The 23,077-nt window shown below is 48.7% G+C and overlaps 1 protein-coding gene and 1 long non-coding RNA gene across 3 annotated transcripts in view; one reads left to right on the forward strand and one right to left on the reverse strand.

Annotated features, from left to right (window-relative positions):
• The window catches only part of il17rd (interleukin 17 receptor D), a 24,188-nt gene extending 1,222 nt beyond the window's left edge, over window positions 1-22,966 (reverse strand). The window contains exons 1-16 of the mRNA XM_086200224.1: window positions 22,821-22,966; window positions 13,405-13,459; window positions 9,872-9,994; window positions 7,280-7,398; window positions 6,935-7,055; window positions 6,476-6,520; window positions 5,610-5,761; window positions 5,207-5,272; window positions 5,014-5,068; window positions 4,799-4,909; window positions 4,174-4,358; window positions 3,937-4,052; window positions 2,975-3,235; window positions 1,722-2,255; window positions 1,075-1,346; window positions 1-990 (exon numbers count right to left, since the gene is read on the reverse strand). The exon at window positions 1-990 is cut by the window's left edge and continues 1,222 nt beyond it. Of these exons, the coding sequence (XP_086056350.1) occupies window positions 866-990; window positions 1,075-1,346; window positions 1,722-2,255; window positions 2,975-3,235; window positions 3,937-4,052; window positions 4,174-4,358; window positions 4,799-4,909; window positions 5,014-5,068; window positions 5,207-5,272; window positions 5,610-5,761; window positions 6,476-6,520; window positions 6,935-7,055; window positions 7,280-7,398; window positions 9,872-9,994; window positions 13,405-13,459; window positions 22,821-22,937 (2,457 nt within the window). The 5' untranslated portion in view covers window positions 22,938-22,966 and the 3' untranslated portion in view covers window positions 1-865. The remainder of the gene's footprint in view (window positions 991-1,074; window positions 1,347-1,721; window positions 2,256-2,974; window positions 3,236-3,936; window positions 4,053-4,173; window positions 4,359-4,798; window positions 4,910-5,013; window positions 5,069-5,206; window positions 5,273-5,609; window positions 5,762-6,475; window positions 6,521-6,934; window positions 7,056-7,279; window positions 7,399-9,871; window positions 9,995-13,404; window positions 13,460-22,820) is intronic.
• LOC147268554 (uncharacterized) lies at window positions 8,449-10,780 on the forward strand. Of its 2 annotated transcripts, none has more exons than XR_015112185.1 (3): window positions 8,449-8,619; window positions 9,860-10,055; window positions 10,198-10,780. It is a non-coding gene; the product is annotated as an uncharacterized LOC147268554 (long non-coding RNA). The 2 variants fall into 2 exon arrangements; XR_015112184.1 differs by having other exon boundaries at window positions 8,454-8,619; window positions 10,232-10,780.
• Window positions 22,967-23,077: the final 111 nt, after the last annotated feature.

Consider the following 23,077-nt stretch of genomic DNA (forward strand, 5'->3'; position numbering starts at 1 on the left):
TGCATCATCAGCAAATAACAAAAGTAATTGGGGTGGGATTTTGGAGGGAACTTGCACAGAAATCGGGGTGTCTTACGGGCGTGTATTTGAACACGTTAATTGAAGTGTTGGTGCAACGAAGTAACAGTCGGATGATTGTTGTCCATGTAAATGTGGTCGATGTTTCTTCCAGCGTTTGGCCTCCGACCACCAGCTCAAAGCTTTGTCCAACCAATCAGGGAACGGGTCCACTGGTCCAGTCCATCTTAATCTGGAGGTCCAGTCCTTCAAAACTCCCCCAGGCAGAGCACCAGTGTTCCAGAATGCTGTGGATTCCGTAGTTATCAGTGCCTGGAGAACGCCCTCATGTTCCACAGCTACCTCATCACCGAGGACCAGTTTAATAGAAAGCGGTGGTTACCGCGGTTACCACAGGCTGACGCTCTAGAAAGCAGCGGTTAAGAGTGAGAGCCAGCAGTCTACAAAGACAGTAGTTACCATAGTTAGTGGGGACTGGTGTTTTAGACTCCTCATATTCCCAGGATGTAGTGCTCCAGAAGACAGTGGTTACCATAGTTACCAGAGATTAGAAGTCCTCGTCACAGGAAAAATTTAAAAAAAGTTCTATAACCAAAAGGTAACTTCAAAAACAGGGGCCTGTGTTCCAGAACTCACTGGCCACCTCATTTACCATTGTTCTTAAACTCAGCGGTTACCATGGTTACCACAGGATCAGAACTGTGCCCGCTTATTTCTCCAGTACCGTTTGCGTGAAGACCGGACGACAGAGCTTCTCAACTTAGGATTCGGTTCACAAACAGCATTCCCGTAGGCGCGCTGATGACATCACTGGGCTGGGGCTCTCCTGATTGGCTGGGAGTATCCCCTACAAAGATGCCACAGGTTCAAGTCCGTCACTGTGCTCCAAGTGGTGATGGTGGTGCAGTTCAGCTTTACAAACTGTGGCGGTGCTGCAATGTAGCGAGACGACAGCAGGCGGCTCCTCGTCACCTGAGAGAGCAGGACGCGGGGCGTTTAACAAAACGGTCACATCAAATTACATTCGTAGAAACAACGGTCGACGGCCAGCCTTACCCAGACCGGAAGAAGATGATTCGCTCTCAGCCAAGGAGGAGGAGTCAGCCTGGTCATGTGACAGCCCCTCCATGAGGGGAATGGAAAGCTCTGAGGAGGGGACTGATGAGTCATAGATGCCTGAATCACGAGGAGGCGGGACCTCTGGTGGGGAGGGATGGCCTTCCTCTGTCTGGACAGAGACAGTGCTCCCCTCCTCCTGAAGGATGGAGGGAGCAGAGGAGGAGGAGGAAGACTCTTCAGGTAACAGCCCAGATATTCCAGAGGCGGATCTGAATGAGCAGACAAAACAGCAGCTGTCAGCCTGAGAGTTGCTGTGCCGTAGGTGACGGCACCGAGAGAGGAAGCAAACCTACGCCGGGTTTTACAGGACGGGCAACAACCGGGCAACAGATGACCTCCCTTACAGGAGGACTACAGTTGTGCACTGGTCTACTGGGGCCTTACGCAGGCCTAATCACATGACCTCGACACGTCAGGACAGAGGGTCAGAGGTCACGAGGCCACAGGGACCTACACAATAAACCACAGCTTTGTTTAAACGCACAACAATCAAGTTTTAGAGTTGATCACCTGCAGCCGGTAGGGAGAGGGAAGATTACGGTTTACATTTATTCTCCCGCCAGTGTTGCAACACCTCTGTTTACCTTGAAGTGTGGCCCAGCTTTGGCAGAGAACAGTGGGGAAGGCCTGGACCGGGGCTGGGACTGGGACTGGGTCCAGGACTGGGGCTGTGGCTTTGGCCCGGGTTAAGGCTGGTGCTGGCCAGCAGGAGCATGTTCCGCCTCGGTAGTCCGTCCCTGCTCTCCAGTGATGGCGTCTTCACTATCACTTCATTCAGCACCAGGCCGCTGTCGAACCTCTCCTCTGGCTGCGTTGAGGAGGAGCTGGCAGCCTCTGAAGGAGGGTCCTGAGCTGGGATGGTGGGGAGACGTGGAGACGGCGATGAGGAGGAGGCAGAGGGACCTCCTGCAGGAGCCAGCTGCTTCTCAAACCAGTCAGGGTTCTGGCTAATGTGCTGGTGCATGTTGCAGATGGTAACGTAGAGCGAACGTCCAGATTTACTTTTGAAGTAGTTCCTCCTGGAGACGGTGAGAGGCTGCGACTCTCGATCGGCCAGACTGGACTGACTGGAGTGCAGCCGACTGAGAAGCTGGGGCAACTGGTCCATCAACTTTAACCTAAACACAGGAGGGAAATCAACAGCCGGTCAAGTTTCTGCTCTAATATTAATGATAAAATATAACAAATGTTATATGACAAATACAACACACGGAATATCAAAAACCCACAAAATCCACCTGCAGTATCACAGCCCACAGAAACCATTCCATAACTCGACAGCATGGCGGACAAAGCTTACGGCCTCTGATGGCCACCAGCTACAAGAAAAACGGTCCAAACCTGGACGGGTTCTGTTCAGTTTCCCTCTCAAATCAAAGCAAGCACAGGCCTGGATAAAGAAGACCTGGAAAACACTTCTAGGTTCGGAAACAGATGTTTTGAACTGCTCGGGTTTGTATTTGGCGGCGACAGGACACCGTTAGCGCCAAACCAAATATACGTAGCTGGCTATTCCTGGGGGAAACGTCACTCTGGAGTCACACAGAAACGACGGGGCATTGAGAGACATCTTTGTGAGCTCCAGGGACCGACTTGCCGGTACTTGAAAGGCAAGCTGGAGTTTTGTTAAGTTCTATTGTGTACAACTAGCTGTCCACTACTTTGCTTTTCCCTTATCTAATTATAGTGATCATCTTCAGCGTTGCTAATGACAGTAATTAGACGACAACCCTCATTGTCCTTGCATGCGATTGTTTGGTGAAGCAATCAAGTTCGCATTTTTAGTTGTTTTAGGTGTTGCAGTTCTTTTGCCGGGGATGCCATGTTTTGCTTTTACCTCGGCGCCAGACTCAGCATGGTGGGGATGTCGCTCTCAGTGGAGTAGTCGAAGTAAACAGCCATGTAGCGGCTCAGCTCCTGAGCCCCACCTCTCTCATTCTGCTTCGCCTGGCGCAGCTTTTCAGCAATCATGGCTACGGCCACAACAAACAGGTCGTTGCTTGAGCCGCCGATAGGAGAGCTGCTGCTGCTGCTGCTGCCGCCGCTACGGCGACTGACCGGCGTCTTCCCTCTATGGCTCTTCTTGTCCACAAAGTAGCTGCAGGAAGAGAGCGGAGCTGGTTAGGACTGAACAGAGACGAACGGAAGAACTGTGGGAAAGGCTTGAGGACCGAATTAAGGTGGGAAAGAGGAAAGAAAAATAACTGAAGAAATAAAGGAAAAAAAAAGGAATGAAAAATTAAAGAGTTAAGCAATGATTGTTTGGAAAAAAAATTAAGAGAATTAAGGAGGAACTTGGGAAGGAATGAAGAAAATATGGACGGGGATAGGCAGTGATGGAAGGAAATAAAGGTAAAATGAAGGAGGGGCTGAGGAAAGGTGGAAAAAGCAGGAAAGATGAAGTGAAAATACAACCCCCCCCTCAAAGGATGGTCCCTGCAGTAAAGTGGGTGTTTTTGCTACACCTAGTGGCAATTAGCAGAAGTGCAGCTGATTTTCCCTCTGGCAGTTAAATTCACCTGATGATTGCGGTGACTGGAGCCGTGTTAACCCAAACCACGGTGTCAGCAGAACACCGTGGTTTGGCTTTTACTTATCTTTGAAACTGGAAAGTTTTTTTTTTCTTTTTTTACTTTACACAATTCAACTTGTTCACTTATAATAATAACAGTTTTGCACTTTCCCCCTTTTTTCTCTCCAGCTACACACGGTAGAGATGCCCCAACCATGGGGCAACCTGCTGACTGGCTTTGAGGAGAGGACGTCACTGATGGAGAGGAAGGCAGGGAGGAAGAGTACCGTAGGCCCTTGGAACAGACTGTGATGATGAAGTTGGCTTCGTCCAGCTGTCTGCTGAGCCACGACATCTGACCCTCTCTGCACATCTCCAGGTGTTCCCACAAGTCCAACACAACCTGAGGAGCGGAGACAACCACACACAAACCTTCACGCCAGGCGCCGGCCAAAATCACAGCTTCAGCGAACATTTTCTTCTTCTTCTGCTTCACTTTACAATCTGATCCAACCGCCGCTCACCTCACAGCTGCAGAAGTCCTGCAGGAAGTAGGCGAAGCTCTGGATGACGCTAGTGTGTTTGGGACAATCTCTGCTGGAGTAACAGATGAAGACTTTGGGGCGGGGCCACGGCCTCTCCGTGTTCAACACCGCGCTGTGATTGGACGACTCGCTGCTCTCCTCGTCCAGCTGACTGTAGATGTTTTCTAACAGGAGGAGACAAATAATTTAGACCTGAAGCAAAGCGCCAGAATTTTAATGCACCTGCGTTCTGTTATTTACATGACTTGATTCAGCAGGGGGCGCTACTGCTCAGCTACACTACATGATAGCAGTGCACAGTTAATACGAATGAAAGTTAAAATACTTGGATAAAACAGTGCTCTGGTAAAAGTAAAAGAATTTTATTAGGAGTGCTGTGTTGGATTGTCTTTCCAGTTGACAACGTATCAACTGGAGTGAACAGCTGCTTGGGTGAAAGAATTAGAAGACAAAATATGTGACACGAGGAATATGAATCATCACCCTGACGATGAAACCATCCCAGACCACCAGGATGACGACTGGGCAGAATTACTGGTCTGACCTGCTTCATCTTCCAGTGACGAACTAAAAGCTTCTCAACCTGAGTCCAGTTTTCTCTCACCTTGCTGTTTCTTGCGACACATGACAGTGAAGAGAGTGGCGAAGGCCGACATGATGACGAGCGGCACCGTGATGGCCATGGCACGGATAGGCCCCGCCCACGGGGAGTGGACTGGAGAACCAAAAAAAGAAAACAAACACACCTCATCATGAAAATACCGATCAAACACATGTCCTTTGATATTGAGAATACAAGGACTGGCCGCTACACTGCACCTTGGCTGACGTGGTACTGAGTCTGCCTCCTGGTCGTGTTGTTGTCGTCTCTTAACTGACAGAAAAGAGAAATTAGCAAAAAGCGAAGAAGGAAGAGGATAGTAGAGCCACAGCGTGAGCCCACAGCTGTGGGATGAACACTGTCGTCACCGGTCAGGTACGTGAGGCTCAGTTCTGTGCTGCGTTCATGTACCTCTATCGTGTAGGTTCCTGGAGTGACGTCCTGAAGGATGCATGTGGTTTTCAGCTGGTTGGTATCCTGCGACAGTCAACATAATTAGAGCTGCGGGATGCGTGGCGTTTTATTTTCATGTAGTAAATGAAGTTTTACACTGAACTTGAAATCCAAACGGCTGCAATACCAGAACAGTCACACTCTTTGTTTTTTTAGTTTTTTTAGAGTGTTTAAAATGACTAAAACTCAACTTTCCAACACAGAAAAAGAACAAATGAATGTCCAGCAGTGTGTGACACAACAGGCGTCCAAGCTGCCTCCTGTCTTCTCCTGGCCGTCCGCTGCTGGCTTCATGAAATCCAACTTTGCAACCATCATCTACAAGAAAATCTGTCCCTTCTTTCTTGAATTGCGGCCTTACTGGTTTGCAGCGCTGCAGCTTGAACGGTCCGTCCTGTCGTAGTTTGTAGTAGAGGTAGTAGAGGTGGAAGCCGAAGGAGGTCGGCGCCTGGTCGAACGCCACGTGGAGTTTGGAGCCCAGCTGAGACACATTCAGGATCTTTGGTTTCCAGACTGCAAAGAGACAGAAAACGTCACTCGCTGTAGCTGCCGGGGAGGTGGGGGGGGGGGGCATCCTTTAGAGGACGGACCTCCACAAAGGGAGACCAAACACTCAGAGAACAAACACTCATGCTTGAACAAATAGTAATGGAGTTTGATGGACATGTCTACGTTCGAGGGTGTGATCGTATGAGTGAGAGCAACAGGGTCAAACGAGCCTTTCTGAGGTGAAGTGAGTTAAATGAGTTTTTAACGAGAGATGAAGTAATTCCCCGAGTCTAACTGTTGTCGTGATCCGTTCATTCCGGCTGGTCTCGCTCATTCACGGTGGCACCAAACCCGCGGCGTTCTACTCCCCGTGTTTCCACTGCAAACCAAAGTGTTTGTGTGCTTTTGTCAAACGGCCGGAGCAGAAGGATGGCGCTTGGACAGCTTTGTCGTTGTGGCCTGGTGTCCGTGAGGTAACACAGGGGTGAGTAACCCCACTGAGCGCTTGAGAGGCAGATTAGAGTTCTACTGCTGAAGTATTTCTTTCTGACGTGCCGTCAAACCCCACACGACGATGACAAATGTAAGCTCTCTCGCTGGACTTGTGTGAAACATCTTCAGATTGGTCTCAGACAGCGGCCGTCTTCATCGTGGCACCGATTTGGGGTCAGATGACTTGATAACAAACCAACCCCGGACATGTGGCTCTGGTTACGATGACAACACCGAGGAACTTACATGGTTTGCAGACCAGGTTGTCTGACCCCAGGAGGACTTCGCAGGCTGTAAAATGAACACATGAACACACACACACACACACACACACAATACGGTCACACACTTTTGAAAAAATTAAAAATAATATACAAGAGCCATTGTTCCTAATGCAGAAAAAAGGGGGAAGGAATCCAAACCTGTCAGAGCAAACAGCAGGTGACCGTTCCATTCAGGGCTCAAGTCATTTGCATTGTTTCTTCTTTTTCTCATCACCACCTCTTTGGGGTTAGTTACGTGAGAGCGGCGTGCCAATTAGACATCCTTCGTAAAGCCTTTTTTTTTTTTTTAAACGTGCTACATGAAGGCTGAAGCCGATATTTAGAGCTGCAACCAGGAATTAATAACACAGGCAGACGCTTAAATGACTCAGTAAATCAAGTCACGGGTGAACTACGTCTCACGTCGGGCGAGGAGACTCACAGTTGGTCCTGAGGAAGGAAGGAGGGAAGAAGCTCTCGTTCATCAGAGTGGGGAACGGAACAACCCGAACCATGTAGTCGGTGTCAAAGGTCAAACCGCTGAACGGCTGACTGCTCAGCCTCTGTGTGAGAAAAACAACGCCAGTAAATAAGAGAGCCGGCTCACCAGGCCTCCTCAGCCTCTGATGGGGACTGAGGGCCTCCAGAGGAAATGACAGAAAACGAGTAAAATATAACGTGGCTGGAGTCAGAGAACTCTCAAAGAAACCCAGATAAAGTGGAATAAAAACTCGGATCAAGACATTTTGAAACTGTCCAACGTCTTGGCAGTGATTTGCGGCCGTACCGTGTTCCTGTGGGAGAAGTTGAGCTGTCGAGGGTCTTTGAGGACGAGGTGTTGACACTGTTTTCCTTCTGGATTCTTGTCTTCCAAATAAACTCTGAAGCCTTTAATGTGTTCGATCCCTGCAGAGACGACAGGAAGTTCAGCTTCCACATACTTTCCTTTCCAACTCCTCTCTCTCTCTCTCTCTCACTCTTTAACTTTCCTGCTGCGTTCCTTTCATTGTTTCCTTTCTTCATCCATACTTCTCATGTCCTTTTGAACTTTATTTTCACTCTTATTTTCCCCTTTCTTCATCTGTCCTCACCTTGTTCCCCCCTCCTTAATTCACTCCCCTCCCTTGCCCTTCTCCTTTGCTCCTCTCCCTTCCTTCCTGTTTCTCCTCACTTTCCTTGTTCCCTTTCCTCACCCCCTCTGCTCTGCTTGTTGTAATTAGACCTTTAAATCCACAGGACATGTTTTTCTTATTAGCTCGACAGAGAGATAGAAAGAGAGGGAGACTGAATTACAGAGCAGCAGAACAGGTTTTTCTGTCTTGAGGCAGATTCCGGAGCATCTCCAGGATGGTTTTGCATGTTACCGACAGCTGCAGCGTGACTGCTGCTTTTGTCCTCTACTTGTTTATGGTTGTCTTAGAATCTTCAGGTTTGAAAGATGCGGATACCCCGATAAAGGTTGGATTTTTTTTTTTTTAAATTTGAAATCAGACCCTAAGTACCTCACAGGGTTCTGAACCTTTATTCAGTTCTCTTCAGTTTGGGAGTCTGACACAGATCCATGTGGCCCACATCCAACAGTCAGAGCGGCACAACTGTGGGTTTTTCTTTACTCTCAAAGTCAACGTTTTTTTTTTTGTTTGTTTGTTGTTTTTTTTAACTTTTTATCATTGTTCTTTTGCTTACATCACTGAAGTAAAGTCACAATAACGTGAATAACACGAGTTAGGACACTTTGAAATTTCGTTCGAAGGTCTAAAATGCGTTAGCAGGTTCCGACCTGGGGAATTCCCAGCTGTTTATGTTTATGAACAACAACGGCTGCAAACAGGCGGCTTAAAAAAAAAAAAGACTGGAGAGACCGTGGAGGACACTCCAAGTCATCACGCCAAAAAATAACAGAAGCGCAAAGCTACTCCAGGTGGTGCTGAAGCCACGCGGCTGCGGTGCGGTCTGTTAATTGAGCCGTGTCATTTTCTCTTGATTGTATTTACTCTTCAGGATTCATGGGAGAGGTTTCACCACTGAGCTTCTTTCTGCAATAATCTACAATCCAAAGGAACAATCCCGTTAGCTCTTGGTGGAAGGAACCTGCGGGGTTGCTAACGCCCGTTCTGGTGTACAGAGGTACGTCATCTCTGCAGCGTCTTTATTGTAGGATCTCAAATGATGGAACGCTAACCCCACATGGCGTTACTGCCCCGCCGAGGAGGTTGGTTTTCTAGCTGCTCGTCTGTCCGTTAGCGGGTTTTTGAAAACAAAAACAACTGTGGAGTGCAGACCTCTGCAGAGGCTGCTGATGAAATCTAAAACTTCCTGGATCTGCACTCCGATCTGGACCAGCACCAAAACTGGTCATCGTTTGGCTACGACGCAACTTTTCATAAAAGGAAGTCAAATTTGCTCCAGTAATTTCCTGCATAATCCTGCCGACGGACAACAAACGCTACAGCAAACACAACCTTCTTAGCACAGTTTATTCCTGTAATGCTCCCAGTTCAAGAGCCTGCATGAAAGAGGTGAGGGGTGATGACACCTGTACGTGTAAAACTACAACCAGATCACCTGTTGCGAGCGGAGACCCCCATGTTTCAGACTGATTTTCTGACTTTTGATTTGTCCCATCTTAGGTGCCTCTTGCTGGAGAGCTGCCCTCAAACTGGAGAGCTCAGTAAACCTCGCTGTAGAACCGCATTCAGCGGAGGGGGGGGGGTTCTTGGTAGATTTTAGCTTCTGTTCACCTGCGACTACGACACGGAGGATTTCTGTCTCCCTGTGAGAAAACAACGGGCTGCATTGTCACAGTGAGGAGGGAGGGAAGGAGGGAGGGAAGGAGGGAGGGAAGGGGAGTGAGAGAGAGGTTCACCTTACACTCATCTCTCTCTCTCACTCACTCACACACACACATACACACACACACACACACACACACACACACATTCCTTCATGGTCAAATCGAGGTATTGTTGTGTGAGATGTGATCCTCTGGGCCAGATCAAAGGAAAATACACACACACACACACACACCTATCTGACCTTCTTGTGAGGACATTCAATAACAGATTATTATCACCTGACCCTCGTCCTGAATGAACCCTTACGACTGGTTGTCTAACCCCAGCCGGTCCCCTGAGCCGATCCTAACAGCAGGTCTTCTGGTCCCTCAGAGGGAGGCGTGTCAGAGAGTGAAATGTCCTCACTATCCAGGTGTACGGCTCAAACTGGTCCCCAGAAAGACAGACGTACACGTACTCACGCATACACGCAGAGAGCCGGATAATCTTGCAGATTTGAGCACTTTCAAGGTTTTATGTTCCGGTTTCCCCTCCCCCACTCCCCCTCCTCCCTCTGTAAATCTTTCTAACAGACAGACAGTTACCCAGCGGACTGGCGGACCAGTGGACGACCACGCCGGCCTGGTCCTCGCAGGATAGGTGGCTGAAGGAGACGTTGGTCACCTCGTGGATCACATGTTTCCCCAGCGGGTAGTTTATGGAACAGTCTGCAGGGTGGGAGACACGGACAGAGGTGGAAGTGAGAACAAAGCAGCACGCTTCTGTTAGGTATGCTAACAATTCCCATCCACTCCCATTCATTGTGCTAAGCTAACAGGCGGTCAGAGAAGAGAGAGGCATCCATCTTCTTGTCTGGCTCTGGGGAGGATTTCCCTCAAAAACCCGAGTGTTCTTTTTTTTTTCCATATAGCATCAGTCAGGTGACCAATTTTAACCTCCATTAGGAAGTTGCTTGTCCTCCATCACATCCTGTTCAAACTGAGAGGCAAAACAGTGCATCGGCTGTTGTGTGTGCCGTCTATGATGCAAACGTGATGCAGAGCAGCCGGAGCCTGGAGAAGAAATCCAACTCCAAGCAGGAAGTCGGTGAATGCTGAGCAGCACCCAAGCGTGGCTGGGCTTTTCGAGGAAGGAGATGTTAATTTAATGAGAATCAGCATCAAAATGAATGCACCAGTGAGCCATCAGAGGCATTTTAGGTGACAGAGCTTTCATGTGTACTTTGAGACGTTGAAACCTCACCAATGTCGTCATCTGAAACAGTTGAAGGGCTTCATGTAATGCACAATAAAATAGGAGTTGTTGACACTGAAACCTGCCAAGGCAGCACTGATAATGACCTCTGGTATCAATGAAGTCTCATCAGTTCTCGTCCACACGTTCCTGTTCCAGTCAATTTCAACTACTGCCTTTTGCCGATCGGCGGCTCCGACGGAACCTTCCAGATTAGCCACATTAGCTGTAGCTGCAATAACCACAGATTCACCTGCCGACACCACCTTAAACCTGCCAGTCGTGGTTTCATGAAGCAATTCTTTACCAAAAAGTTACCCTGCTCTCTCCTGGTGCCAACACGTCCTCTGATTTATCTCTGAAAAACAGAGATGGAGGGGCTGAGGAGGAGGAGGAGGAGGAGTGGGAGCAGCTACCCTCAAAACGAGAGTGAACAGGGGAGAAAAGATGGGCTTAGTTAGAAAGGAAAGGGGGCGTGAGCTCAGATACGACTCACTGCTCCTCTTTCCTCCCATTGACGGGGAGGATTTTGGCGAGGAAGAAGAGGAGGAAGATGACAGGGAGGAGGTGAGGAGAGCATGGGAGAGGACATGAGTCACTGCTCCTCTCTCTTCAGCCTCCTCATCCTCGTCAAAGACGGGGTCATGTTCAGGGCTAAAGCAGAAGGTCACGGCTGGGCGCTCATCTTCCTCCCTTTCACGTCCTCTTCCTCTACAACAATGCTGCTTTATAGAATAAAAAGACGGTCGTAGCGCTGCCCTTCTTTTTGTCTTTAGGGTTTCTTTATAGAACGAAGGAGAAGGAGGAAGAGGAGGAGATGGTCACGATTGGAGGGAGAGAACCTTAATCTTTACCTCGCTCCACATCATTATTTCTCCATATTTTCTGCATCACAGCTGAACAATTAATATTGAGTCCCAAATGAGACAAAATCGTGCAGGGGAAAAATGCCACCTTCGTTACCACCGTGGCATACAAAACACAGCGGGTCCAAGCCCACAGAGTCTCCCTGAAGCTCGATGCCTCCACCGTCGCGTCCTCTCGTCATGACGCTGCAAGCTCTCAAAACACTGTCAAAACTTGAGTAGATGCCTGATGAGAGGTTGACCACAAGTACGATTATTCTGGTTTTAATGATCGACTGGAAACACGCGACACACTTGAGCGCTGAGCTGGGTCTCAGCGTAATCCTCAGGTAGCGATGACATCACCCCTGCTCTGATGACCCGCTTAAGATTTACAGAGAAACCGCGACAGCGTTGAAGCGTGTCACGGACCCACGGGTCCACTTTGACAGTGACACCATTTCCATCAGCTCCCAGAACTTTTCAAACCTTCACAAAAGACGCTGAAATTCAAGCGTTTTCAAGGGATTCCAAACCCTGCGAATATGATGTTGCAAAGTAAACCATCACAAACGCTGTTGCTGGATGTCGTCATGGCGATGTAGCTGCTGGCGCTCCTACATCACCAACACACAGTGAAGAGAAGAAATCCCAGCACCAGAACATTACTGGTGAAAAATGGTTTCCTTTTTATGTGATGGCGTGACAGCAACAGAGTATTTCCAGACTTTTCCTTCAGGTTTTCCTGTTCCTAACACCCTCACATTCGTGATCAAGTGGAGGTCAAAGGGCACGCAGGCTTTCCATTCGCCCGTGACATCATAGCAAACACAGCAAGAGTGCGAGAGAGATGAAGCCCCTCCATCATCCTTCAGTCTCCAGCCAGCTGGAGGTTCAGAGGAAACGGAGGCAGTGAGGTGTGTCATGCCCCCCCAACTCACACACACACACACACACACACACACACACACGCGCGCACACACAAAATAACTCTGATTGTCATGTTAAAACACCTCAGTGCTCAGTGCTCAGGCTTAAACTGGTGGGTTTCAAAACTGTATGTTTAATTTTAAGAAAATGCTGCAACATCATGTCAAAGTTGCATGACCTCCTGACCTCCTGACCCCTGACCTCTGCAATGACAATAAATTCGCGGGCTAAAACCTGTGTAATTCAGCCGGAGGATCGTCGGAGAGAGAGAGTAACCCTCCGCGAAAAAAGAAAAAGTCAAAGTCTTACCAAGTCAACACAATGTGTCTAATTTCTCTTATAATTAAATAAATAAAACGATCAATAAATAAATGAATAAATAATAAATAAGTCGAACGAGTGCACATCCTGGTGCACGTCCACAAATCCCGGCACTGGAGCGGTGCTTTGGGTTGGGTTCCATTGTTACACTTTCATGGTTTCTGGGGTTTTTTCTGCTCAGTTTTCAGGTAGATAAGAATAAAAATGGTTAACATGCAGACTGATATGAAAGGAAAATAGCAGACACACATGAGCGCACACGCACACACACACACACACACACACACACACACACACACACACACACACACACACACAAACAAAGGGGAATCTGAAAGTGCTTCTCGCTCATGGTCACGGATAAAAGGCAAGAGGCAGGGATCGGCCACGGCTCAGGAACTTGACTTTTAGAGACAAAAGAACTAAAGAAGAGGCGGAGGGGGAGGAAGACAATGTGGAGGTGAGGGGGTCTCGGAGCGTTCGACGCAGGGAAACGTGGAAGGAAATCAAAGGTGAGTTTGGGATGTGATCAGAAAGTGTGACTGATTTTACTCCTTTTTACGAGGGGCGTCGGAGTGAACATTCTCAGAAAAAGCTTGAGAGGGAATTGCAGGAATCCAGTGACTCCTCCCCCATTAAGTTCTGTTAAACTGTGACACGCTTGAATGCAAAATATGAGGTTACTGGATGCAGTAGCACTAAAATCTGGGCGACCCCCCCACCAGCGGGTTCGAACAATCCAACTTCATTACCTGGAATTCAGGGATTCAGATTAAAGGGAAACTCACTGTCTGCTCTGAGGGTGACGGCCAACCTGCGACTCCCATCTGCACCAGGCTGCATCTGCAAGAGAGACGGACAACCACAACATGGGTTATTTGTTTGGTTACCTGGCAACTCATTTAATCATTAAAATCATATGTTTAAGAGTCTCCATGCAGACCCTCTGATCTCGGCCCACATCTCTGATTTGTTCAGGTATTTGATGGGTCTGATCTCACTGACATCTGTGTCTGTGGCTGGAGAACAAAAGCATCCGGGTAAACCGGGCGGGTTTGTGAATGGGGACATTTTCAGAACGCCACTGCTGAGAAAAAAAAAAAAAACTACAAAAGCAGGAAGAAGTTGGTCAAATCCCTTCCTCTAACACGCCAGCACTACCCACCCAACGCCCTCCGATGCACCCGATAAAGGTGGGAAACGACCCCACTGCATTATTAACAGACACCACAAATTCTGAGGGGATTCAGTACGATTCAGGAGCCTGCGATCGATGAGATGACATCATCCTCGTTTTACACAATGTTACATTTACGTCTTAAAAAGTAGTATGGATATCGCACACTCAACGTCGATGTAGGGACGACGTTTAATCCTCAGACTTGGACAGAGGCTAAGGCCGAAACGTCGTTCCTACATCAACACTTCAGCATCCAGAGACAGGGCGTGCGATATCCTTGCTAGTTTTTACACGTTTTACATCGGTACCGGCACCTCGCTGGACTTGCGGTGTGCGTACGCTCTTCTCTTTTTAGCACGTTGGTGTCTTCTCACTGAGAGCAACCGGGGCGAATGACGTGCCCTCAGGTGGAGATGGCGACAGAGAGTCGTTTGTTGATTGATCGTAGATCCATGTATCGCCCCGCCCCTACCTGATGACATAAGATGTCGACAGACACATTGAACGTTTATCTTATTTTCATGAGTTTCTATTTCTACCGAGCAGCACAGTTTGGCACGCTAGATTGACACATGCTAGCTACAGTTACCCAGAATCCTTTTCTGTCCCCCCCCACACTAAGTCTCTCATGAGGCATGTTGCAGCCTCGACTGTTCCAGCAGTTTTACAGCTTTGACCTTGTTTTCATGTTGCCCTGCTGCGCAACGCACACACACACACACACACACACACACACACACACACACACACACACACACACACACACACTCGTTAGAGGTGTCAGACTCTGGTCACACACAACAACTACACACAAACACCTGAAATCAATCAGACAGCCACCCCACTGCGTACAAATGTGTGTGTGTGTGTGTCTGTGTGTGTGCGTGCAGGCATTATTGAAGGTGTGCTATGCTTGTTAGCAGCCATCCATACTCGCACATGTGCATGTGTTTGTAATTATATACTTGTGAAGACTCTCATTGACATAATACATCCCCTGCCCCGAAAAACCAAACGCTAACCGAGACCCTAAAAGCTTCAAACAAGCCTTTGAAGACGTGAGGAGCGAACAACACGGCCCATCACCTTCCAGAACACCCTGACGACGCACACAAACTCACACTTCTATCCTATCATGTTCTTATTAATGATATATGTTGTCTTCAGCAGGCCTTCACTGCTGACCTCCAACCTTTCCATCCTGCTGGGTGACAGGCTGCTGCACAGATGTCCCACTGGGGGACCTCATTAAAGTCAAGGGAGGTTCTTATTGGCTGTTCCACAGCCTGCTCAAGGTGGGAATTTGTGTCGTTACTACGCCTCGCTGTTCTGTATAGAAGGTGGAGTGAATGAACTGGGGGGAGGGGGGGGGGGGGATCCGTCTCATTAACCCAGCAGCAGAGGTCGTCACAGCCGTGAATCCGTGTCTGAGTCAAAGGGGCAGCTGAAGCTCCAGACACCGGCGCTACAGTGGTGCACATCCGGCCTGAAGAGGCTCTCTCTCCTCGTCCCCCTGGACGGACGAGCAAATCCAACAACAGGCCATGGAAGCTCCTTGTCTGTCTTCCGTGAGACACCAAATAGGAAGCTGTCAATCACAGTATCCTGACATCCACAACCGCGCTCTTGTGGTACAACAGCAGGCAGCGGCCTCAACTTGTCACTGGATCTATAAAACCAGGTCAACAAGGTATTTACAACACGCACATACTGAACAAGCACAAGGTCAATGAGAAAGAGTAACATTTTTCTGAATTCCCAAAACAAGTGGAAAACACCATTGTTTGTTACATCTCCATCTTCAAAACCCCTTGTGTGTGTGTGTGTGTGTGTGTGTGTCTCCTCCTCGCATTGCAATGTGACTTTTACCTCCATACTTAAATCATTCGTGCCACCAGTAGCCCCACCCACCGCCACAAGCCAATCTTTCATGCTTTACAACCCACAGTTTTTCAAACAGACACACAAAGACAATTTTCTTTTCTTCCTTCCTGCTGCCAGGTGTTCCTCACCAATAGTCATCATTACCCCCCCCACACACACACACACACACACACACAAACACGCCTGGCGTTTTGAGGCCAGTCACACCAGTAAACAACTCCAACAGAACACCAGAAACAGAGACAGAAGAAGCAAATGCAGTTGTTGGACATCCGAGCGGACGAGCAGGGCGGAGCGTTTAGGAAATGTCGCAGGTTTAATTCCTCTTAAAAACACACATCAAAGAGCAGAAATTAACTTCGGATCTGTAAACACGGGGAAAAGCTAAAGCTAAGCTCGCAACAAGAGCAGAGTTCCCTTGGGAATTCCCCCCCCCTCACACACACAGTTCCTGTGGTAATCAGACAGCTAATTGCAGGCTCAGTTAGCTGAACATCAACAGAAATTAATCACATCGCTGCAGGGAAGAAAAGAAGGAGGGAGGCAAACACATGAGGAGAAAGAAAAGAAGGGAGAGAAAGAGGAGGATTCAAAGGAGGGAGTGAAGGATGATTGGAGGAGAAATAATTACCAGGCCTACAGGGAAGGAAGGAAGAAGGAAAGAAGAAGGAAAGAGGAGGAGGAGGAACCTGATTAAACAGGAAACTCCTTCAATTACAGCTTTCAGGGTTCACATAGATTCTCCTCTCCCTCATTTTGTTTGGGGCGACCAGACCAGTTCCAGATGTGGACAGAAAACACACTCGCAGGTGACCCTTCATCGAGTTACTGCTACAAACACACAGAGAAGCCCAGCGTGGGGGAACAGGATGAGTGGGAAGTGTCTGTCAGGCACCAAAAGATCCATGTTTGTTTTCACCCATCAACTGATCAGACAGTTGCTAATTTAAATCTGGATTCTACCAAATACAGGAACTGTTAATATCGTCACCGCATACCCCCCCCCCCCACACACACACACACACAAATCGTTGAGTATGTATGATGGGATCTGTTTCCTTCACTCACTCAATGGTGGTTGTTCACCAAACCACAACAACATGACACCTGCATCGCTTCCTTGCTCCCCCGTTTGCGACCACTGAGGTTTTGTCCCAGCGCGTCGTTATCAACCCGGGTGGTGCCGTCCACAATGAAATGAACTCACCCCCCGAGCACCTCCATGGGCTGAGCCAGACAACGCAGGTCGACCCTCTCGAACAGACAATGAACGTGGGTTGAACCCCGGTCGGCCCTTCGCTGGAGAGGAGAGGAGTCGCCAAAAAAGCTACCCCGGGTACCGGGCTTTAAAACCTGCAGGTATACGCAGTGGAAAAGGGGGTATTTTCTGACAACCTGCTTTCACTTGCAGCTCAGAAGGACCGAATACAAAGAGTGTGTTAGCAGTTAGTTTTTAATTTCAGTGTGGATGGAAATTTCTAGAGACGAAGGTGAGCTTTGTACCTGCTCGTCCAGCAAATTTGTAAACCATCTGAGCTTCTCGCTGATGGGGAAAGCAGACACTGTTGGATCAGTCAGAGAGGACGAACCCGACCGACTATATGGGATTTCCAGGACCAAAAACTCCCAGTAGTGATTTCAGAGTTTTGTGATATTGCCAGTGCCGTCCCACCGCGCTAGAGTTATGAAGACGCCAAGATAGGATCAGGAAGTTTTCCCCCGCACATCCAAACATGCACTTGCAATTCAACAGTATCAGAAATTAACAACACACGGCTGCCTGTTCGGATGTTTTAGCGATGCGTTTCTCCCGTTTTCCCACGTGATCGGATTCTGATTCCCTGCTCGTGTCAACTGATCTGCTGCCCAACAGAAACTCACACTACAAGTCTGATCTGCAGCTCCACAGGAGGAACAAGTCCAGATACAAAAAGCTGGAGACAAAAGTGAGCTGCGACAATGCAACCTGAAAAATTGTGTGTGTGCGTGCCTGTGCGTGCGTGCCCGTGGGCAGCCAACCAGAGATTTCCCACCACAGGAACAAAACCTGCAGCTTCCTCCTCCTGCATGACTGCTCCTCAATAACCCCCCACCCCCCTCCTTCATCACAACTCCTCCTCCTCCTCCTCCTCCTCCTCCTCACCCAGGAGGAGCGACTCGACTCCTGCTGAGACAGTTAGTCCTTTAAAAAAAACACACAAAAAAACTTTCCCATTGCGGAGAAAGGACACACGGACAATCCCGGCTTCCTTTGAAAAGACACTCACTGACGTCAACCCTGCACATGTGCGACGTGTGAAGGTCTGAACTGGAAAACAGAGAACTGAGTCATGTGACTAAAGGTGGAAGTGGAGCCAGATGGATACAACTGAAGGGAACTAGCTAATACTCTCCTGTCGGGGCCCAAAGGCAGAGGCACAGATGCTGGTCATGGCTGCACACCACCGATTCGGAGGATGAATTTCAATCTACAGTGACAATAAATACTTTAACTCTTTCCCCAAAATTCCCCATCAGTCAGTGTCAGCATGGTCAGATGGTAGAGGGCGCTATTTTACACCTTGTGACAGACCTATAGGTCAAAAACACAAGGGAACAAGAGCCAGTGGACGCTGCAGACGGATGGAAGCATGTTGTGGTTTTCCAGGGGGTTTGTGGTGCTGCACCGGGCCAACCTAGGAGCGCTTCAGTCAGTATAGGAGGAGGATGGATGCCCTGGTTGTCCGGAGGTTGTTTTATGGTATAAAGTCAAAGTAACTGTGTGGGGGAGAGACCTCAAATTCATGTTGTACTGGAAAAGTCACTTCTTTCACAAAAAGTGAACCCCAGTAATTTACCAGGACTCCAGTGTGAAAGAGGCTAAGCGGGAATGCAAGTGAGTTTCATGATTTGGGATTTGTGCATCTGCAGAACCTGCGTCGGTGCCACCTCACACCGACTGATGCACACGTTACTGTTTTCTAGAGCTACAAATTCCACGGGTGCTCAGGTGTTCTGCTCCAGGTCTACCTCCACATTCGCAGCTCCCGAGAGTCGCTGTCCCTGGAACTACTGAGAACCCACACTTTTTTCTGTCAATTTATGAAGCGGAATAGTGATCAGTTCGTCAGTTGATCGCGTAGAATTGAACTGAGATGAGTTAAAGGACCTTCTTCAGGCTAAACTCTCTACTTGGTGTACGACTTAGCACACTTCCTGAGAAAGCACAGGACAGAAGATTCACTTGTGATTTTTCTCCACGAAATCTCAGGGGTACAACAAAGAAGAAATATTTCCTTAAAATATTTCACCTTCTGCCCAATTCAGTCGCCAGAAAACCAGAAAACGCACATGTTTCCCATCACCCGCCCACCCAGCCGTGACGCCCTATGAGGCTCTCTGATGCCAAAAACACACAGAGGCCCCGGAGGATGCTGGGATATGTGACATGGTGAAAGAAGTGCAACCTGCTTCAAAATGATGGGAGGACGGGGGGGGGGGGGGGGGGGACAGAAGGTTGAGAATCCAGAGCAGGACGGGGAGAGGAGGAAGCTGAGCGATGTCCTGGTGAGTCTTCCTCCTCTGAGACAGATGTGATGGCTTCAGCAGATGTGTTGGACTCTTAAATCATCCGCTCGTTTTAAACTCCTGCAGGAACCTGATTTCTGACAAAGTAAAGTGGAACTGCAGAAAGGAAAATCCACTTCTTCGGGTTTGAAGAGAAGATTCTCTTCAAACAGAAGAGAAAACTTGACTACTTGACCAGGAAAACACTTAGTCGGGTTGCTAAAAGGTTTTTGGGTTTTTTTTTAAACGGTAAACATGTGGAGGACAAACAGCGGCTGCGCTAGGATGAGACAGAAAATCCACAGGCTTTGTTGAGACTGAAACCAGCCCCGCATACTAAACACCAGGGGCCTCCTTTTTTGTGGGTCTGTTGTTTCAGGTACAGGTGAGACGGTGTAACACGACCCAGGAAGCCACAAATCTTATCTAAGATCTATGCGAGGGCCGAGAGCAGCCCTGTGTTTAACAGAGCAGGGGGTTGTTTGGGTGGTGGGACCATCCAGGAAGTCCAGGTGGAGATTAAAGCTGGGGAGAGATTTAAATGCAGCGCAGCAGTTTGTAATACTCACCCAGAGGATTTTACAACTCTGGAACGCTATCACAGGAGCACTTTAATCTTTCATCGTGAGTTAATCAGCCGAAATACAGCTTTCATGTTACCAAGTAATCCACCAGGAATGTGCGCTGTGATTGGCCAGTGTGGCACCTTACAGGATGATGTCACGTTGAGCCTGGTGCACCCCCCCCCCCCCCCAAAGTGGGAACATCAATGAAGTATCATGGTTCACATGAGCGGGACAGCTCGCGCTGGTTTGAGGGCACAGCTGTTTGTAATACCACTGAGGAAGGATGTTACAACTTTGTACAATTACACAGAGACAATCATTTACTGCTCCCCGGCAACAATCGCCAGGAAACAACAGGGAACACGGTGTTCACGTTCCGCAGTAACCTAGCAGGGATAGAACCCAGGGAAAAGCTAAGAAATGGGTTCTTTGGAGGGTCTTGTTCTCCCTTCACGCCACACAACATGCAAGCTTTCAATCGGGAATTTTCAAAGGAGTCCTGGTGGTTTTTCACCGCGGCCTCTCTCATCCACCGGAGTTCCAGTCCGGCTAAAAGTTGTAGCTTGATTTAGCTGTAGTTCACCTTTAGTGTCACCAAACCAGTTAGCAAGCGGCGTCCTTGTGTGGACCTACAGACGGACGGTTTGTCTCCTGGTCCGTCTCGTTTCCACCGTGACGATTCCTCCCGTCAACTCTTCCACTTCCAGAACATTTGTCTGGTTCCTAGAGAATCCCCAGTGTTACCAAACAATCACTTTTGGCTTCGTCTGAGTGTAGTCAGCCACCCAGAGCCTCTGAAACTTGACGCCAACATGTAACACACACTCACGCACACACACACGCACACTCCTTTCACACCTGTAGAATAGAAGGACCTCACACCCCCCACAGTCGGCAGCCTCTGATGTGTGTGTGCCTGAAAAGAAATGGGGAAGCAGGAAGCGGGGGGGGGGGTGTCTGTGTGTGTGTGTGTGTGTGTGTGTGTGTGTGTGTGTGTGTGTGTGTGTGTGTGTGTGTGTTGCAGGAAGGAATGTCCCAGCAGAGTAAACAGTGTGAAGCTTCCTGCAGAAAACACTTCAAAGCCAGAAAGAGGAAACCAGGATAATACACACACACGCGAACACACCCACTCACACACACACTCACACACAGCTTCAAAGGCAGGTAGGAACCATCTATCAACACAGGAAAATTAAAAGCAGGACAGCACTCATACACACACCACAGATGCTTCTACTGTCCACAATAGAAGCAAGAAATCCACTCACACACACACACACACACACACGCACACACACACACACACTATTCTCAAAAATGTGTCCTTCCTTTTATACTTATTCATGATGACAACATCCACACACAGGTGACGTTCACCTGAGCTCAACACACCACCAATCGGTAAAGTAGAAATAGTTTTACTGTCGTAATCACAACTGTAGACGGGGAAAGAACTTCCGCCGCCCCCCCCCCCTCCACACACACACACACACACTTCTGATTCGGTTCAGATAAAAAGTCGATACTGAACTCAACGACAGAACTCTCAGTTAAGACAGACAACTCTGACAGTTGCAGCACCAGGCGGCCGTGACCACGCAGAGCTAAAACACCACCACAACAACAAAAACGCATTCAGGTTCAATTTGGAAATGGACTCCATGATGCGTCTCCTGTTCTGCTGCAGCTCACCCGGTATGAGGTTCCTTACCAGAGCTCCGATATCCGATAGGCGGGGAACCACAGTATCAGCACCGGATTCCGATATTCCCCATTCTGAGCTCCCATCTCTATCATCTTTAGATATTTACATTGAGTAACTTGGACCAGAGTGAATTTGAAACTGTAAGAAATAACAGCAAATAGACCCCCCACACACACACACACACACACACACACACACACAAAGAGCTGGTGCACACATTTACAACCATGTGTGGTCGGAAAACGAAGCCTGTGCGTGAAGCGAAATGGTAAAACAGCAGCGGTGCGGAGGTTCCACATCCAAAACGTGTGTTTTATCGAACAGAGCAACACAAAAAGGCTGGAAGTCTGCTTTGCTACCCGCTCCTCACCTCAACCACTGAACTCAGGTGGGACTGAGAGGGAGCTGAACACCAAGCTCCAGCTCTGGTCTCCTCACTTCATTTGTGGTCTTCACCTTAATCCACATGAATTATCAGCTCACCAGATCACGTCTGGTTGATCTGGGCTGGAACTACATCTCCCCCCTGCACGCTCTTATGGGATTATTAGCTTCTATGTGGTGGGTTAAGTGCTCTCTATTAAGGTGAACTGTCTGTCAAAAGCAACCAATAAATGTAACAATATTCACATCTGCTCCGGAAGAGTGAAACACCGTCTCAGGTTTTATCTCACCGGGTTTGTCTGGAAACCCAATGACGTCATTCAGGCAGGACAGGTAAGAAGGTGACCACCAGACTGGCATTTCGACGAAATGATACGGTCATGAGTCCGGAGGGACTCATTTCAATTCCATGCGCTTTGCTGAAGGTCCACACTAAAGTTCACTTGACGTTTGCGGCTGTAGAGAAAGAGTGTGAACCGACTGCGAAACATCCGAGATTTCACCGGTTTGGGGACTTCAATGACAAATCCCACTCGTGCCGAACACAACAGGCCACCGGATGACTTAATCCGACACTTGAATTTCTGCGGTCGATGTCTTCGGATTCGCGGCGCAGGGCGACATCTTTAAATGAACGCTTTTTTCAAGCGGGGTTCGGATGCGACGTCGACGCGGTCCGACAGGTAAGAGAGGTAACGTGACAGACGCGACCTGAGCGAAAACTCGGGCTGAGGAGACGAAATGGTGTCTTCAGACCTGAATGCACTTCTGCTGAATGAGACCAACTGTGTGGGACATCGACAGGAGAAGTGACAGAAAACAGACTTTCTCCGAACCCTGAACTTGTTCGGAGCCTTCAGACGGAGCAGCAGCAGCAGCCTGTGAGTAAAAGTTCCAACCGCACGGAGGGACGGGAACCGGGTTATTGTTATTTTTTACCTTGAACCCGCATCGCTCCTGGTTCGTTCTTTTGTTGCCTGAAGTCGTAGATCCTTGGGAAAAATTACAAATGAGAAGTAAACCGAAGAGAGAGAAGAAGAAACGAGGGGCCGCCATTCCTCCCTCAAGTCTGAACAACTCTGAGAGGAGAGACCTGCGCGCGCCCGTGAGAGAGAGAGAGAGAGAGAGAGCGAGAGCATGTGTGTGTGTGAGTGTGTGTGTGTGTGTGTGTGTGTGTGTGTGTGTACACACTTCCA

The sequence above is a fragment of the Aulostomus chinensis genome, chromosome 3 (assembly GCF_037954235.1).
Source record: "Aulostomus chinensis isolate RoL2024-O1b breed Wild chromosome 3, RoL_Achi_v1.0, whole genome shotgun sequence".
In the NCBI taxonomy this organism is placed as follows: domain Eukaryota; kingdom Metazoa; phylum Chordata; class Actinopteri; order Syngnathiformes; family Aulostomidae; genus Aulostomus; species Aulostomus chinensis.